Consider the following 18,110-nt stretch of genomic DNA (forward strand, 5'->3'; position numbering starts at 1 on the left):
TTACTAACTTAAACTATAAGTCGTTTTTGTTCACACAAAAATGTTTTTGACGAATGTGTGGCTATAAAAATAGTCTTTTGATTTAGTGCGTGCTCGCGTAGCTCCACAGTTTACTTGGCTGCTGCTGGTTTGGGAAGTTTTTCATTCTTCTTGGGCAGTAAAACAGCTTGAATGTTTGGCAGCACACAAGATTTCAGCGGACAGCTGAAAGTGACCTTTGCGTAAAAATCGATGAACTCGACCAACGGGAAACTGAAGGCCGGCTCCGAAAGATCGTGTCTTTGCCTTGGCTTTAGCTTTTCCTCCTTTGCCACGTCCTAAAATTTTTGATTTCTTGTAGTTTTAATATTGTTTACACGAATATGTTGTTATATGTTGTTTACACGAAGCAACAGACAAAATTTTAAAACGAGTTTATTTTGAAGTAGCTCGATTCCTTTGTCTTACTTATTCAAAGCTAATGCTCTCAAAATTGACGAAATTTTGATCAATAGAAAAACAGCGTTTCCAAAACAATGGTTTGGCGCGAGCCAATCGATTTTGCGCGCCGCATGAAAAATGGGCTCCAATTAGAGAGTACAACTTTGCAATAAATAATTAAGTCGTTCAACTGCTCGCTAGAATTATTCGAATTTTAATCGCATTGTAGAAATGTCTGACGCTCCGAAATCAGGAAAGCAGGCGCTTAAGGTAGCCAAAAAGGGTGAGAAACGAGCTGGTAAAAAAGGCGACAAGATTGCCGGTACAGGAGATAAGAAACGCAAGAAAAAGAGACTCGAGTCGTTCTTCTTACGTTTCTTATCTCCTATTAAACGTGTTAAAGCAAGTGCGTCCCGGCAATCATTCTGTAAATAACATGTTAAACCAAGTGCATACCAATTTCGAATTTTCATCTAAGACTATGAGCATCATGAATTTGTTCGTGAACGACATTTTTGAAAGCATTGCGTGACAACCTTTGCGACTTACCCTTCAAAGCAAAAAGTCTATAATTTATATTAAGATGGGTGTTGTCTACTCTTTAAAGTGTTGACAACATTCATGGTGGTAACAGTCTTTCTTTTGGCGAGCTCCTTGTAAGTCACAAATTCGTGAATCACAATTTCCAAACAGACTTTCAGAACATCTCGAGTTTCCTCGTAGATAAGCCCTGAGATACACTTGACGCCACCTCGGCGAGCTCGACGACGTATATCGGGCTTTGTGATGCCTTTGAATGTTATCACGCAATATCTTGCAATGACGCTTGGCACCTCTTTTGTCTAGACCTTCTCCTCCTTTACCACGACCAGATGAATGAATTGAATTGTTCAGTTGAATGCATAAATCAACTGAGCTCCTCATCAGAAAACTATCGATTCAGTAATTGGTACGCGAAGACATACAAAGTATCAAGAAATGTTCATATTTGCCTCATAAAATTTTGTATAACGTGACAATATGCAACTTACATTTTACCTGATCCATCCAAAAGCCATTCCGATTTCCCTGATTTATTTACAGATATCTGAACCCCATGACATTTTCCTGGTCTAACAGACAGCCTGACTAATTCTTTTCTATTCTCCACAAAGTCTTTGATGAAAACCGTGAGTGTTATCGGAGGTTTACTCGTAGTAAAGTCTTGCTGTAAAGACGTATGCGTGACTATGAAAATAGCCGTTTAACATGAAAGGGTGAGCCGAACTTATTTCTTTTCGACTTTGGCGGTGGTCTTATTTGCTGCAACTTTTTTCTTTGGAGTTGCTTTCGCTTTTTTTGTGGCAGATTTTTTGCAGCCAACAGCTTCTGGGCGCTCTTTTTCACTGGCGTCTTCTTACCTAACTTACTGGAAACAATCATTCGCTTAAAATTAATCTTCACTCGCGAATCAACATTATTGCCTACCTTGTTGTTGACTTTTACGTGCTTAGCGATGGCTTATCTGGACAATCCATTGCGTTCTTTAAGCGAATTGATGGCATTAACAGTCATGGCCATGTACAAAGCATGATCGGCAGGCTATTTGGGAGCCAATTTCTTAGCGATCTTTTTAGGAGATGCGGCTTCGCTTATTTCCTAGTTATCACACAAACTTTGTAGCTTTGCTTATCTTATCTTAAAAATGTCTGCATTGCAAAGTTTTTTTTTTTTTTATCTAGCCGAGTTTGTGCGGACTATCTATCTATCTAGAGGACTATCCTAAAGTTTCAGCTTCTCCGTCAAGCTCCAAATTGTGTTTTCGTGTCTACAGGGAGACGTTCAGCGTTCACATAGCTCTACTGCTAGAAACTGCATTTCTGCGAAAAATCTTCTGTAGAACAGTGATGCTCAACAAACTTATTCGTTTCCGTTTGATAACGTTTTGCTAGCAATATATATATTGCTCAAAACGACAAAAATCAGCTATACCAATGCAAACTTGCGTGTACATCGAAAGAAAACTGAAGTAACGTTAGCCTTGATTAAACCAAATTTGCTTCTAAAGATAGGCAAACAACATGGGAAAAGGAAAAATTAACGATTTCTGTTTGCCAAGCTGTAGATGTTGCTTAGACATCGGAGTAAGAAGCGCGGCAGTGAGAAAAATGATTAAACTTGCATCTCGTGCCTCAGTACTTTTACAACTTCTTGTCACCGTGAGAAGGTGCAGTAAGTGGTGTATTGATTATTTAGCCGTATTTAATTCGAACCTGCGCTGATATTCAATCGCTTGTCAGTTTATCGAAGCATTCTGCTAGACGGATGTTTCAGTAAACTGCTGAGCGTTTAACTCTCTGATTTTATTCGACATCTATCTTTCGAATTAATTTTAATGTGGCATTTGTTATATAAAAGAGAAATGCTATCAAAAAAATAATAGCAGTATGCATATCTTTTGTACAAAAACAAAACAACACACACACAAAAAAAAAACTCAATATGACTATATAACGAGTTTTGTTTATGATTCTTTTAATGTTGATTCCACGTTATGTGGAAATGTGTTATATCACGGCGGGATGCAAGTGAGGCACTGGCATATAAATGTATAACAGTTTAATTTAAATAACCCTAAAATCTTTCCGTACTAATCCTATTTAGTTGACAACATGTTTTTACAACATGATTTAAAACTACAGTTTGTGGAAGAAACTTTTCGACTACCATGTTCGACTATCTTATAGCCTGGTGGTACAAGGAAGTTCTGCTACATCGACTATCTTATAGCTTGGTGCTACAAGGTTGTGCTGGTATATCAACTATCTTATAGCTTAATGCTACAAGGCAGTGCTGGTACATCGACTATCTTATAGCTTGCTGCTTCAACGAAGAGCCGATTTATCGACTGAGGTTTTAATTATGGCAAGCAATCTATCAATTAAAGTATAAAATTTTGTTTTTAAATTTTTTCTGGTCTGCTTTATAAGCGTCTTCTTTTAGCAACATTTAGGCGTTTTTTACAATTTAGCGACATTTTATTGTCATTAAAATTTAAAACAATTAAAATAATGCGGAGGTACATTAAGTTTAATCGTTTTTATAAAAACCGCATAATAATGATTAATAAGTTTTTTTATTGAATAGCTTTTTTGTTTTAGTTTTTTTTATTGCTTTATAATATTTATTACATTAAAAAATTAAAAATAGATAAAATAATAAAAGTAAAAAAAAGTCAGTTGTTGTCTCCGATCATATATATTTTATATCTTCAACAGTGTTTGTTTATGTAAATAAAAATAACAATAAATATTAACATCAGTAACAAAACGACACATTTACATTAAACATCTATAACACCTTTTTATGCATCCGAAGGATTCCTCATTGTGTCAAGTCTAAAAGTATGTTCATGTCTATGCTAAATGAGGGTGCTTTAACTAAAAACGCGGCGATGGAGGCTTAGGAACAAAAATACCCCACAATTTATCTTTTTGTTTTTTTGTTTGTTTTTTTTACAAAAAATAAGGATGTAACAAAATAGGATATTAAACTGTTCTCCAAATCAAGGTGTAGTAGTTCAGACACCTGCACATTAAATATTGTTAAAAATTGTTGTAAGAAAAATTTACAAGTATCTGTTTTGTTTGCATCTTTTGTAAAGCGTTTAAAACTTTTAATTTGGTATTTTTCAGTGCGGAAAAACATGGAGTAAAAACAAAATATTTCTTAAGATAAAAATTGATATAAGCAATTTTTTTATACTTTTCATGTATTTTTTAATTTTAATCAAAAAAATTTAAAAGCATTAGATTGAAAGGAAAGATAAGAGATGGAGAAAAGAGGGAGGTAGAAAGAGGGGATGTTGAAGAGCAAGATTTTTTTATGGCTAATAAATACCATCTCCATGGTTTCATGGTTTCAAGCGGTAGTCTTTAACACGCAAAAAAGATGGCCTCTGTGTAATCACACTTCGAGATGTGGCGGTTTGAATGTAATCGTTACCTTGATTAGCATCTGAATAAATTAAGTTTTATAAATTTAAGTTTGTTTAGATTGAATAGAAATTTTTAGGAAAAATTTTATATTCGTAAAAAAAGTTTTTTTATACCTTTTTTTCTAATACGATTCGGATTTAAAAAAAAATTTTTGAAAAATTCTTTAGGCTTCTTAGCTTATTTTATTTATATTATCTTTTTGCTAAAGATATAAAATTAAATGCAATTAAAATGAATATTATAGTTGAACCCACGTTAAAATCTTGCCATTAGATTAAATTTTGTTGCATTAATAACTGAATTCTATCACTCTTTTTAAAGCAAGATTCATTTCATAACCAATTATTTTAAAAAAAGTAGTTGAATAGCAAAGTTTTGCTATCTAAGCAATTTACTATCACACTAGCACTCACTCTCCATCATCCCATAACCTGATATTATTGGTTGCATTGTAAAAGCTGTAGTTTATACCATTTTCAAATTTTGATAAATATTTTTTTATTCTATTTACTTTATTTATAATGTGTGTTTTAAAAAGATAAATGTGCTCTAATAAAATAGTTAATTATAATTAAATTATTAATTAATTGAATTTTTTATAAGTGAACAGTAAACTTATGTATGATGGAATTTTAAAAAAGTACTTACATCTAAGACCAATTTTCATCAGTTGAAAATTTGCTTGAAAAAATACTTGTTTTCGCACAAAATTGCTAAAATGATATCTAAATTTTTAAAATTTTAATTTCTTAGTGTTTATTTAAGTTTAAAATATTTTGTGGAAGTGTTACTTTTATTTTTACTTTTGCAATAATATTTGACATTCTAGAAAAGTATTAAAGTATGGCTAAAAAAAATTTGGATAAATCAGGGAAAGTTCCTGCTCCAGCAATTTCAACAACATCTGCGCAGCAAGCACCAACTACACAACCCCTATCAACTCAGGAGCCAAAGATCTATAATAAAATACTTTCCAGTGATGAAAAAAGAGCATTGTTTGGTTGGTTAAATTTTAAATTTTGTTCGATTTTTTGCAATTGTTAAATTTAGCTTTTTTTTCCTTTTAGTGTAATAGATAAGTTGTTTTTATAATTATTGTGACGAATTATAATTAAATATTAAAAAAAAATTAATTTTAATTTCTAATTTTTTTTATGCTTCAACTTTCATGTTTTTGTGATGCTCTTAAAAAAACCAGGTCCATTTCTTAGTTTATGAAACAGTTTTTAATAGTGTTTAAAGTTAAACCATCTTTTAATTTATCAATTATGAAACCTTTGCAGAAAATCAATTTATGCTGTTAAAAGTTTATTCAAAATGGTTTTATAAAGTAATCTTTATGAACATTTATTTAAAATGTGTATAATCACTTAGAATAACTTTTTTGAACATTTGATCAGTTCATTATATTTCAACTTTTGATTGAAAAGTTGATTTTCCTGATTTATACATATCATTGTTGCATTATTTAGACAAGTTAAATTTAAAATTTTAGACTTCTAAGTGCAACAATTTAGAAATTATAGCTTTATAAACACTTAATTTTTAAAAAGTTGCTTATTTTTTCTAGAACCATTTTTTATATAATTTTGTATTAAAATTAGTAATTTGTATTGCTAAAAAAATTATAACATCCTCAATTTAGAAAAAATCTGAAAAATGCTAAAACAGTCAAAATGAATTTAACTGTAGTATTTTTCTATTTCTCAATATAACCTTTCAAGTTAGATTTCTGAATAGCTACACTTGTCTGCATAAAATTAGCAATATATAGGCAACTTATTATGTATATGTATCTAAAAGTATATTGCCAATTTACCTTTAAGTCCATTTTTTAGCCATTTTGAGTTTGTAAATTTCTAACACATGTTATCTAACAATATTAGAAAATAAGACCTCAGGTCTAACTATATTAAAAAGAAAATATTTTTAACTTGTTATGTTTGCAACAAAAATGGCACCATTTTTTTTCATTTTGGCAAAATTAAATGGATTGTTGGAAACCAGTGCCCCTCTCTTTTGCCTACTAGTCTATGTGAAGTCATTTCTTAAAATAAGATATAAAATATCAACCAGTTTAAGCTTTTTTAAAATTTCTTCTCATATATTAGGAGTATTAAAGAGTTCAATAATTAAAAAGTTTTTGAGTTCATACTCCGATAATGTGGCAATAATGTCACTAATTGGATATCTGGTATTTTTGGATACCTAAAATAATCGCTAGGTTTTTGTAAACAGTTTATACAAAGTCACCTTTAAGATCTGTTATCTTCCCAAGAAAAAATTTGTCAAATAATACATAAATACCCAATAAAAATATGAAATTATTATATTAACTGCAACAAACTGCTTATATTATTTCTATTTATTGCAGACGGTTGTAGCTAATCAGAAAACAAACTTAAAAAAGAAAACTAAGTTTGAAATGAAAAGAAAAATAAGTTTGAAAAAAAAAGAAAACTAAGTTTGAAAAGTGTTAATAAAAATACTGCAATTAACTTTATTTCAGCTGTTTTTAGCATTTTTTAAATATTCAGATATTTTCAAAGTTAAGTCATGTTATTTTTTTCTAAAGTTTATAAAAATTTTTCTGAAGTTAATAAAAGAAACTATTTGTAAGACAGAACTGTTTAGAAAATAATTCTTGAATAAGTGAGAGTTTCTTTTGTTTTCTTGAATAAGTGAGAGTTTTTGGAAATCAGAAAAACATTATAAGGCTTTGAAGTCATCTGTTTTTACTATTAGTAAATTGAGGGGGACCGCTGTATATAATTTTATAAGGCTTTAATTTCTTGACCTATCTATATAATGCAAATAATGACATCAAAAAATTAGGTAAACCAGAAATGGTGTTCCACAAAGTTTTCTTTAAAATAGTTGAAATATACTGACAAAGTTATAAGTGTTTTAGCAAACTTCGAAATAACTTGTTTTAAAAATGAATAACTTGAATTGATTTTTTTGAGCATCTAGCCTGATTTTTATGCGGGGTGTTCTTTTTGGTTGCAGAGTGTTATATTTGGTAATAATTTATTTGAAATTATTTAAAAATTCTTACCAGAGAAGTATCAACCAAATGGAAATTTTGAAAAAGATTTCACAGAGCTATGTTTCTTGCTGGATCTTCCATCAGTTTGTAGTACTCTTGACTCCACCCATTTTTCATCTAAATCTGTTGCAATTGCTGACATTAGCAAAAATAGAGAAGGTTGAATTTTTCTTATGATTATATATATTTAATATTAGATGGTCTATGTTGTAACTTTTTAAATGTTTAGTTTTTTAGTTATTATTTATTTAATGTTGAAATTTCTATTAATTGTATATAAGCATTTAAAAACAGACAAGAAGTTAATTCTACCTCAAGATGTCAATTCAAGTGGCATGATATCTGATAAAAATAAGAAGTTAAAAGTTGATATTACTGTTGAGGATGATGGCGGCAAAAAAGTACTCAAAGAACTGCATGTAAGGGGTATGAAAAAATAAAAATTTTGCTGTTTTTTTGTATGGTTATTAAATCATTAGTGTACCATTATGATTTATTTTGTAAAAAAACTGAATATAAATTATGTAATTTAAATTACTTGTATTATATATTATCACTTAATTTATAATACAAGTTGTTTAACACCCTGTGGAGTTATAGAATAGAATAGAATAGAAAAGATGCTGTACACACTTTAGGTGTGGTGAGTCTTAATTATGTAGAATTATGACTATGACAGCCGATTAAAAAAGATAGTGTTCAGAAACCAAAACATTTATCAATGCTGTTTTTTAAAGGTTTAAGTTATCTTAATCTATTATCCATTGAAGAAGAGAATTCCAATGATTTGTAACTCTGTTTGTGAAGAAATAGTGATAAATTCTCGAATTGGCAAATTGTCTGCGTATTTTACAATTGTTACTAGTACTTGATTGTTCCAGCTCAAAATTTAATGAGGGTGGTGAAAATTAACAATATCTTTTCCTTTTGAGATCTTATACATTTGAATCAGATCACCTCTTCTTCTATCATGCAAAGTTGGCAGTTCAAGTATCTTTAATCTTTCTTCATATGAATTCTATTTAAAGATTTGATACTAAGAGCCCTGTGTTTCTCAAGTTCAAGATTGTCAATGTCCTTCTTCCAAAATGGACTCCAAACTGCTGCTCCATATTCCAAATGAAGACGTACTAATGATTTGTATAGTAACTTTAATGAAAATTCATCTAAATACTCAAAAGAGCTTTTGATCATGCCTAATTTTCTGTTTGCTTTGCCTATAGCTGAATTAATATGATATTTCCACTCTAGATTATTTGAAATGAAAATCCCAAGATCTTTTCTATTGTTGTTTCTGTTAAAACTGAGTTGTTCAATTTATATTCATATCTAGATTCTTTTTACCAATATGCATGACTTTACATTTTGATTCATTAATTTTAATCAACCAATCTTCAGACCATTTTACTAACATGTTAATGTCCTCTTGTAATAGTTTATTATCATCATAACAATGATTGGTTGAAATAACTTTGGTATTGTCTGCATATAATTTAGTGACTTAAATAATCCCTCTACATAGGTCATTAACAAAGGTAACAAATAAAAGATGTCCAAGTACTCAACCTTGCGGTACTCCACTAGTTACCATCTTCCAACTTGAAATAATTCTCCTATCACCACCCTCTGAGTTCAATCTGACAAAAATGGTTTACACCAATTTAACAAAGATGACCCAAATCCAAGTCTAAATAATTCCAGTATTTTTTTCTTCCTTATTGTTTGTTGTGATATTATTAAATTAGACCTATTTTTATATCCAAATCTAAATTTCAAAATATGATGACCATGATGGATACCACTTTACAGTGGAAAATGCTCCAGAATATAAACTCTGCTGTTATTATAAGTTAAAATAAGGTCTAAAATGTTAGTATCTATACCAAACTTTACTGCACCAAAATATTATCCATCCTAGTGGATAACATTTTGGTGCAGATAACACTCATGTAACAACTCAATAAACATACTTGCTGTTGTGTCACTCTCATTTATAATTTCACCAAAGTTTTTGTCATTCCACTTAAAATCACCACATATTAAAATACCAGAGCTTTTGTTATTTTGTTTGAGTACATATGCCTGCTTTAATGATTTTATCATGTCAACACACTTTTTATTATTACAAAGACCTGTCGGGTAAATACAACCGCATAAAATTTTCTCTTCCCTAATTTCAGTCAAACATCATACTTGCTCAATATTTTCATTTATTAGAGATTGTTCATTTATTTCATATTTCATATACATGATTTAATATTCTCTTGTATATAAATGCATACTCCACCACCACGACTAAATTGACAATCCTTTTTAAACAGATTATAACCCGGAATATTAGTAGTAGACATTACTGACCACCAAGTCTCGCACACAAATATAACTTGAGCCTTAGATCTGGGTATATCATCAATCAATTCATCAAATTTATTATTTAAAGAGGTTGCATTTGTATACCAACCTGTTAAATAATCAATTTTTTTGTTTTTAAACCTTTTTTAAGTTCTTGATTCATTTCATTTACCTGCAGTGTATTAGCACTTAAATCCAAATGCTTTTCTCTTCCAGTGGCTGTATCAGGGTCACTTAATTGGTTATATTGGTTATATAAATATTGACAAGGAATATGTATAGAATGTCTATAATTATTTGTGTCAGTGTTACTCTTTGAAGACTTGAACAACAATTGCTATTGGTTTATTAACGCCATTTGTTTATTTCTAATTATGTGATAGCTTTTAACTTTATCCCAATTGACTTTTAGGTTTAGTGGTTTGTTTAATTCTCTACATTGTTTCTCTGAGTTGTTTATCCAAGTTTTTCTGGGCATCAGTTAAATCAGGATTTACATAAATATCCTTAAACTTACAGTATGATTTTTTTATAAAGTTATTTCTTGTTTCTTTATTTTTTAACTCAACAACTACTGGTGCAATACCCTTTTTAGATTTTAATCTTAATGCATGAATCAAATGATGTCTATCTATCGATACTTGATCCAATAAATCTGAAACTTTACTTTTGCCATCTTTCTTTATATCTGTGCCATCAGTTTTATTTGTATTAATAATGTCAATCTGAGATTGAGTTTTATTCAATTTTTTACCAGTTACAATATTCCAAGCTTCATTCGGAGCAGGAACAATAACATTTATGACTTTTATTTTAAATCTTCATTCTTTTTAGTTAAATCAGCACCTGTTGTTACTAATGATTCTATCTTTTTATTCAAATCTGCTACAGCATTATTAATTTTTGATTCATACTCAATTATCAGTTTACTCTCCAGTGCATCCAGAGTGTCTTTGAATTCTTTTGCATTAACCATAATATATTAGTTATAAAATATTATTTATTATATACTTATTGTCACAAATACTGTAGAAAGATGTGTTTTTGTCCGAAAAATCGAAATATGTCAACCTGGGTCTCAAAAGAAGCGTATTTTCAGAGATTTTAAGAGCAATATTTGTTTATAATAAAAATAAATACTTTTTATATTTTTGCTGAGAAACATTTTGTTAAAATTGTTTTAAGAGTCTTTAGAATTTTTTCACAATTTTTTTTTGTCAATAAATTTGAAGTAAAAATATTTATGTTTTCTAAAATCCCTATGAAAATACGCTTCTTATGAGACCCATCTTGACATTTTTTTTGGCAATATTCAGGATTTTACCCCAAATGTTTTAGATTTAAACCCAAATATCTTTACAACTTGACTTGAAGGTGAAAAACAAGTTGCATATTCGAAATCAGTATAATAAATTTTACTCGAAAAACATTTTGTTTGTTTGACACCAGAAAAAAAGTTTTTGTTGTTATTGACCTCTGTAATCGTTTCGATTTATTTTTAAACTGCTCTAATGTTGTGTTACTTTAGTTAACTATTTGGAAACTTTTCCCTTAAATAAGTTTCACAGTATTTAATTTATTATTATACTTTAGAATAATTTTTTTTTAACAATATTAGGGATTTTACCCCAAATGCAAAAGATTTGAACCCAAATATCTTTACAACTTGACCTGATGGTCAAAAATGAGTTGCACATTTGAAATCAAAATGAGAAATGCTATAAGAAAAACATATTGTTTGCTCTGCGCAGAAATTTTTTTTTGTTAAACTGTGTTAACTATTGCTCCTAACAATTTGCTAAAATTAGTATTTTTAATTAGTAAATTATAATTCACGCTTATGATTATGCGGTAGTGGTGTAGTGGTAAAGCGCTTGAGAGGTTCCGAGTTCGATCCCCACTATGTCCCTGGTAGTACCGCGCTTAACTTGTTTCTCCGCGCAGTGGCCTTATTTGTCATGGTTCATGTTTCGGAGTTATAGAGTTGAGAGAGGGTTATAACCACAACTAAGTAGCCTCCTCATCTGTAGTAGCTTTCTCGACTTTGGGGAGGTGAATTTACATTTAAAAAAATATAATAAAAATACTTAAATCCTAATGTTCCAAACGTAGCTAAAACCAATTTGTGGGGTTTTTTTGTTACGGTCTTTGCATGGATTTTTTTTTTTTTTTTGCAGTACTGCTTAAATAACCAATGATATAACTAAAAAAACCACAAGTGACATAGTTGGCAAATTTAATGACAGTTGAAAAAGTCTTATTTTGTCATTTAATAGACTTTTTAATGTTTGAATTTTTGCAATAAAGTTGACCATAGTTAGATCTTAAAACATCAAAAATTAAAACATCAAAAAGTTTTTTAATTCAAAACTTGCTATTAAAACATTCTGTTGTTAAGCCTTTTGATCGACTTATTAACTAAGTGTGAGTAAGATATTTATGATGTTAAAGACTTTTAGTCATACATTGTAAAATTACTAAAGTACCTTATATATGTGTTTATAAATATACACAAGGGAATTTTAGATAACTTAAAACAATTTTTTTTATGAAGAAAATATTAGGCTAATATTGTATATATTTAATATATATCCCTTGGAATTTTATATTAGCTTTGAGAAGATAAATTAAGGGAGAGTTAATTTATGTATGTTGTTTCTATGAAATACATTGTATCAAGATGAATCATTTGTAAGAAAAATATTATTTGATTTTTTAGGATGGAAGTTAGATAAAAAATTTGTTACTATTTTAACTGCAACTATACCTGATTTGGAGAAAATTAACTTGATTGAGTGAGTGACAAAGACAAAAAATTTCTTGCAGAATTTTTTTTGATAATTTATTTTTAAAAACACTTTTTCGCTATTTATTCTAAACATCATTTTTTTTTTAGTCTTTGGAACACAGGACTAGATGACCACACATTAAATGATCTGGCAGTTTGTCTTAATACATTGACTTCACTTCGGTATCATTTTTGTTAAATGCATTTATAATTACCTTTATAGATTTTAGTTACTAATTACATCTTTTTATCTTTTTTTATCCTTTGAACAACTGCAGTGTGAAACTTTTGTAATCTTAAACTGTGTTTTATCTTAAACATAGTTTAAGATTAAAGAGGGACAAATTTAATTCATTGAAATTTTAAAAAAACAGTTAAGGGGTTAGGTTTAAATATAAAGCATAATTAAAAGTAGTTAAAATACAAAAACTAGATTATGGTTTAAATTATAAAAACATTTTAATATTTTAATAGTGACAATTTTAACAATAAAAATTGTGTAGTAACAAATTTTCTTTTACAAAATTAGTAATAACATTTGAAAAATATAGAATATACAATAATTGAAGTTAAAAAAAAGCAGTCCAAAGGTTTAGCTTTTGGATAACTGATTATTTTTCAAATTCTAACTTCACTAAAACTTTTTGGTCTTGATTTCAGTCCTTGCTGATTTGGATTCGGTAGTTTTTGTCCTTGTTAGTTTTAGCCGTATTAGTTCTGCTATTTTTTGCTACTTTGCTCCTGATTTAAATATTTTTAAAGCTTGACAATTTTTTATGCTAAGTTGAATATTTTTTGTTAGGCTTTTTTATGTATGCGTAGTGATGTAACAGATGATGCATAAGTTATTGGACAAAAAGAAAACATTAGTACCTATATTAGAAAAAAAGAAAAACTATTCAGATTTTTCTATAATAAGTATTAATTTTTGAATTAAAACTCACCATGCTTCTAGTGATTGAATGAAAAAGATTTTTTTTTTTTAAATTAGTTGTTCTATTGACTGTTACATTTTACGAAGTATGAAACAATAGCTCAAAGATATCATGGTCAGATGCAGCTATTGACATTAAAATATAGTTTTAAAATTTATTTTTCTACAAACCAATTACTTTCCGGGCATGTTTATTTGTTGCTTGTGTAGTATTCAGAATTCTTAGGCATGTTATCACCTACAAAACAAAAGTATTTTTCATTATCAATGAACATAATTGATTTTGTATTTTAAATCTGGCCAACAAGTTTTCAATATTTTTTTTGCCTATAATTACTGTTCAATAGTATATTTTTGAAATATTTTTTGTATTAAATGTTCCTTTTTTTATATTGAACCCAATTTGCTTCAATTGACACTTTGATTGTTGACAAGTTTCTTTAATTTGGCTTTCTTTTTTCAGTTTAACATGTCAGGTGACCAGTACAGTTTTTATGAGAAATAGACTAACGAAGTTTCAAGTCTTTTTAAAATATAGATTTTATTTTGATTTGTTCTTTCTTTTTTGAAATGATTTTTGATTTCACTATTTTTATAATAAAATTTTTTACAAATATTATAAGTTGTTTTCTTGTTTTGCTGCATTTAATCATATTTAAATAAATGTGTTTTAAATAATAATTTATTTTGTTATCATCATTTCATTGGTTTTTAATGCAATTATATTAGACCATATGATTGTTTATATTCATAGAAAAACTATTTAAAATAAAGATATATTTTTAGAACACTTCGATTAGATGGTAACAACAACATAAGTAATCAAAGATTTGATATGTTCATAACCGAGAAATCAGTGTAAGTATGTTATGCCCACATAGCAAAATTGTTTTAAAACACTTGTGGGTTTTGAAAATTTTTGTTTTATATATTTTTTAAAGTTTACAAAACTTATCATTGAGAAGTTGCCATCTGGACGATTCAGCAGCAAAGCTCATTTCTGATGCACTTTTAATTAACAAATCACTGCTAACATTAAATCTTTGTTTTAATAAGATAACTGATATTGGTGGCTCTTATATAGCAAAAGTAAGTTAATGTTGTAATTGTGTAAATATCTTATAAATATTTCATGAGGTTAGAGAAAATTGATACAATTTTCATTAAAGGTCAGTGAATTAAATTAATTCCAAATCATTATGTTATATATCTGGAAACATCTCATCAGTTTTATTTTATTTTTTTATCAAAATAATATCTTGCTATAGTAAACACACAGTTTGTATAATAAAGGTCTGTACAAGTACTGGGAAATATCTGTAGCTAAAAACTTAATTAATAATCCAATTTATTATTATTTATTTTAGTAGTATTCAATTTATTGCTAAATTTATGTTAAAATATGAATTGTTATGACAGTTTTGTTTGTTTTTTTTAGTACATTTTTAATTTAAATTGGTTAGTATTCATATAAAATAGTTTATTGATATTTTTGCTAAATTTTTTGCAATGGGTTAATAATAATTAACCATGTAGTCAGGTGAAGTTAAGCTTTTTTTTTTCCCTCTAATATAAGGCAAAAAGGAGATATTTGATTTTTTTTTTTTTTTTTTTTTTTTGTTATTTCACCTCCCCAAGGCCCAGAAGGCCACTACAGATGAGGAGGCTACTTAATTGTGGTCATAACCCTCTCTCAACTCTATAACTTCGAAACACGAACCTTGACAAACAAGGCCGCTGTGCGGAGAAACAAGTTGAGCGCGGTACTACCAGGGACGTGGTGAGGATTGAACTCGGAACCTCTCGCTTATGAAGCGAGCGCTCTACCACTACACCACTACCGCATTTAAGGTATTTTTAAAGTATTTAGTACAGCAAACCATCTCAGATCATTATTTTCAACATTTTTGTGTAAAGCGGTATTGTTGTACCCTGTTCAACATTAAATACTTAGAGATATGCTTTCTGGAAAAGGTGTGATAGGGTAAAGTTCAGGCAGAAAATCTACTCTACTTTTTAAACACCATGTTGTGAAATCTGAAGCTCATTTTTTTTTAATCTCTGTAAAGTAAAGTTTTATATTAAAATCAAAATTATTGTTGGAGCAAAAATATAAGTTAAAGTTTATTGTTTATTTAAAATATATTACTTACATTTTTTACTTCATATTAAATATGGTTTGTGCTGTTTTATGTAAAATATATTTAGTTATCTTTAAAAATTTTATTTTCGTGATACCACTTGTCTAAACCTTTTACCATGCAACATGGCAAAATTAATTCAAATTATAGAGACTGCATTTGACATACTGTGCAGTTTAGTGGTAGTGGGTTGAATACAATTTAGAAAGGTTGATAAAACCGATATGTTTTTATTGCTAGCAAAAAAAACCATTGAATCTTTTTTTTTTTTAAATATGTTTAAATGTTTTTATAGCATATTTCTTATTTATATATCAAATTTCAAAAAGTGTTAAAAGCTTTAACATGATTAAATCATTAGTACTATTTTTTTTATTTTAGTAATTAGTGTTATTTATATTAAAGTTATCCTCTATAATAAGAATTATAAAAAAGTTATCCTCTATAATAAGAATTATAAAAAAGTTATCCTCTATAATAAAAATTATAAAAAAGTTATCCTCCATAATAAGAATTATAAAAGAATTATCCTCTATAATAAGAATTATAAAAAAGTTATTCTCTATAATAAGAATTATAAAAAAGGTTATCCTCTATAATAAGAATTATAAAAAAGTTATCCTCTATAATAAGAATTATAAAAAAGTTATCCTCTATAATAAGAATTCTCTATAATAAGAAAGAAAATCCTCTAAACAAGAAATCCTCTATAATAAGAAAGTTATCCTCAAAAATTATTATAAAAAATAGCTAGTAAATGCTATTGGTTTAATAATAATAACAAATTCTATTGCAAATATTATATAGTGGAATGAAAAATATAATTAAGTATAGATAGTATGAGATTTTATTAGCTTAAGGAATTGTAAAAAAAAAATTTCAGAAAAAAATGTTACTGCGGGTTATTGCCTTCTTAAATAATTTTATATATATATATATCATGATGTCTCATATTCTTGAAGTCATTATTTAGTTTTTTTAAATGTAGGCATTGCGCATGAATAGAAGTTTACTATCTTTAAATCTTGCAAGTAATAATATATCTGATGATGGTGCTCTTAGTCTTTCTCAGGTATTATATTTCAAAAAATGTATTTTTCACGATATTTCTTTATTTAAAAAAAACATATTACATCTGAAGAAAAAAATTATTTGCAGATCATAAAAAAATTAATTGCAAATCATAAAAAAACTTTTTTGTGCCAGAAAAGGAAACCCATTACATTCCCAGTAATATGGAATAAAAAAATTAGTAAATTAAAATTGTTTTTTCTAAATAGTTTTAATTTTGGTTCAGGTTTTACTTTTAAAAATATGTTATATTTATAACTTGAAACTAAATTACAAATTTATTTAAGTTATAAATGACTAAGAAACACCTTAATATCTAAAAGCACCTTATTAATATCTAAAATAAACTAAGAAACACCTTAATAATATCTAAAATAAAAAACCTATGCATCAATCATCAAACTATCTGTACTACTGTTTATCAATCTTAAATAGTAAATAATTATAGTCAATATATTATCTATATTTATATGTTTAAGCAGCATTTGAAATTAGGAAAAATGAGGTCGAAAATAATTGGCCAACCTTAATCTGTTAGAGATCAGCATCAGGTTGGTAAAAAAAATTTGACTTGAAAGTTTTACTAAAACATAGAAATTACTAAAACATAGAAACAAGTTCGAGAATTTTTTGCTGACCTCAAAGACTTCTAGGTCGACAGTAGGGTCAGACCCTATCTTCATTTTGTTTTAGAAAGTTTCACGCATGCACCTGTTTTTGATCAAGTGGGTTAAGTCCAATTTTTCTGAAGCTTTTATATCTATATGTATGTATATATTTTTGAAGCTATATATGTATATGTATGTGTATATATATACAGTCGTCCCCCGGTTAACGAACCCCCCTGTTAGCGAACTTTCGGTTAACGAACCGAGAGTTTGCCCAAAATCCTCCCCCGGTTAACGAACCGGAACTCGGTTAACGAACCGGGACTGCCAAATGGCGTGCACACGCGCGTGAAGGTCGGGCGCACCGTCTAGCATTTCCCCCTCAGTTTTGTGAGTGTCATGGAAGCCTGGGAGGTGAATGGTTGTGCTGGGTGTGCTTTTGTTGTTTCATTTTTTTCTTTACTTGTTTCACTAATATTTTTCATGCATTTTTGTGCTTTTTTCTGGGCCATCTGCAGCTGCTGGGCCATCTGGAACTGCTCAGAAGAGGGCTGCTGCAATTGACTTGGCGGATGACTCCGACTGAATTTTCATTTTTTTTTTGTAAAAATTTGACAAGAAATTTTCTTGTTGATTTTTCTTTCAAGTTCAATTTTCAATTTTTTGGTAAAAAATTTGACAAGGATTTTTCATGTTCAATTTTAAATTTTTTCGTAAAATTTTGACAAGCATTTTTCAAGTTCAATTCTCAATTTTTTGGTAAAAATTTG

The 18,110-nt window shown here is 28.5% G+C and overlaps 1 protein-coding gene across 5 annotated transcripts in view; it reads left to right on the top strand.

Moving 5' to 3' along the window:
* Positions 1-5,200: 5,200 nt before the first annotated feature.
* The window catches only part of LOC101241327 (leucine-rich repeat-containing protein 71), a 24,578-nt gene continuing 11,668 nt past the window's right edge, over positions 5,201-18,110 (top strand). For 2 of the 5 annotated variants that reach the window (XM_065788819.1, XM_065788820.1), the window contains exons 1-8: positions 5,201-5,397; positions 7,459-7,605; positions 7,741-7,872; positions 12,518-12,593; positions 12,695-12,769; positions 14,307-14,378; positions 14,462-14,609; positions 16,650-16,733. In XM_065788819.1, the coding sequence (XP_065644891.1) occupies positions 5,241-5,397; positions 7,459-7,605; positions 7,741-7,872; positions 12,518-12,593; positions 12,695-12,769; positions 14,307-14,378; positions 14,462-14,609; positions 16,650-16,733 (891 nt within the window). In that variant the 5' untranslated portion in view covers positions 5,201-5,240. Of the gene's footprint in view, positions 5,398-7,458; positions 7,606-7,727; positions 7,873-12,517; positions 12,594-12,694; positions 12,770-14,306; positions 14,379-14,461; positions 14,610-16,649; positions 16,734-18,110 lie in introns of all 5 variants that reach the window. The other 3 variants (XM_065788821.1, XM_065788822.1, XM_065788823.1) reach the window with 2 other exon arrangements.

This window comes from Hydra vulgaris, chromosome 01 (genome assembly GCF_038396675.1).
Source record: "Hydra vulgaris chromosome 01, alternate assembly HydraT2T_AEP".
Classification (NCBI taxonomy): domain Eukaryota; kingdom Metazoa; phylum Cnidaria; class Hydrozoa; order Anthoathecata; family Hydridae; genus Hydra; species Hydra vulgaris.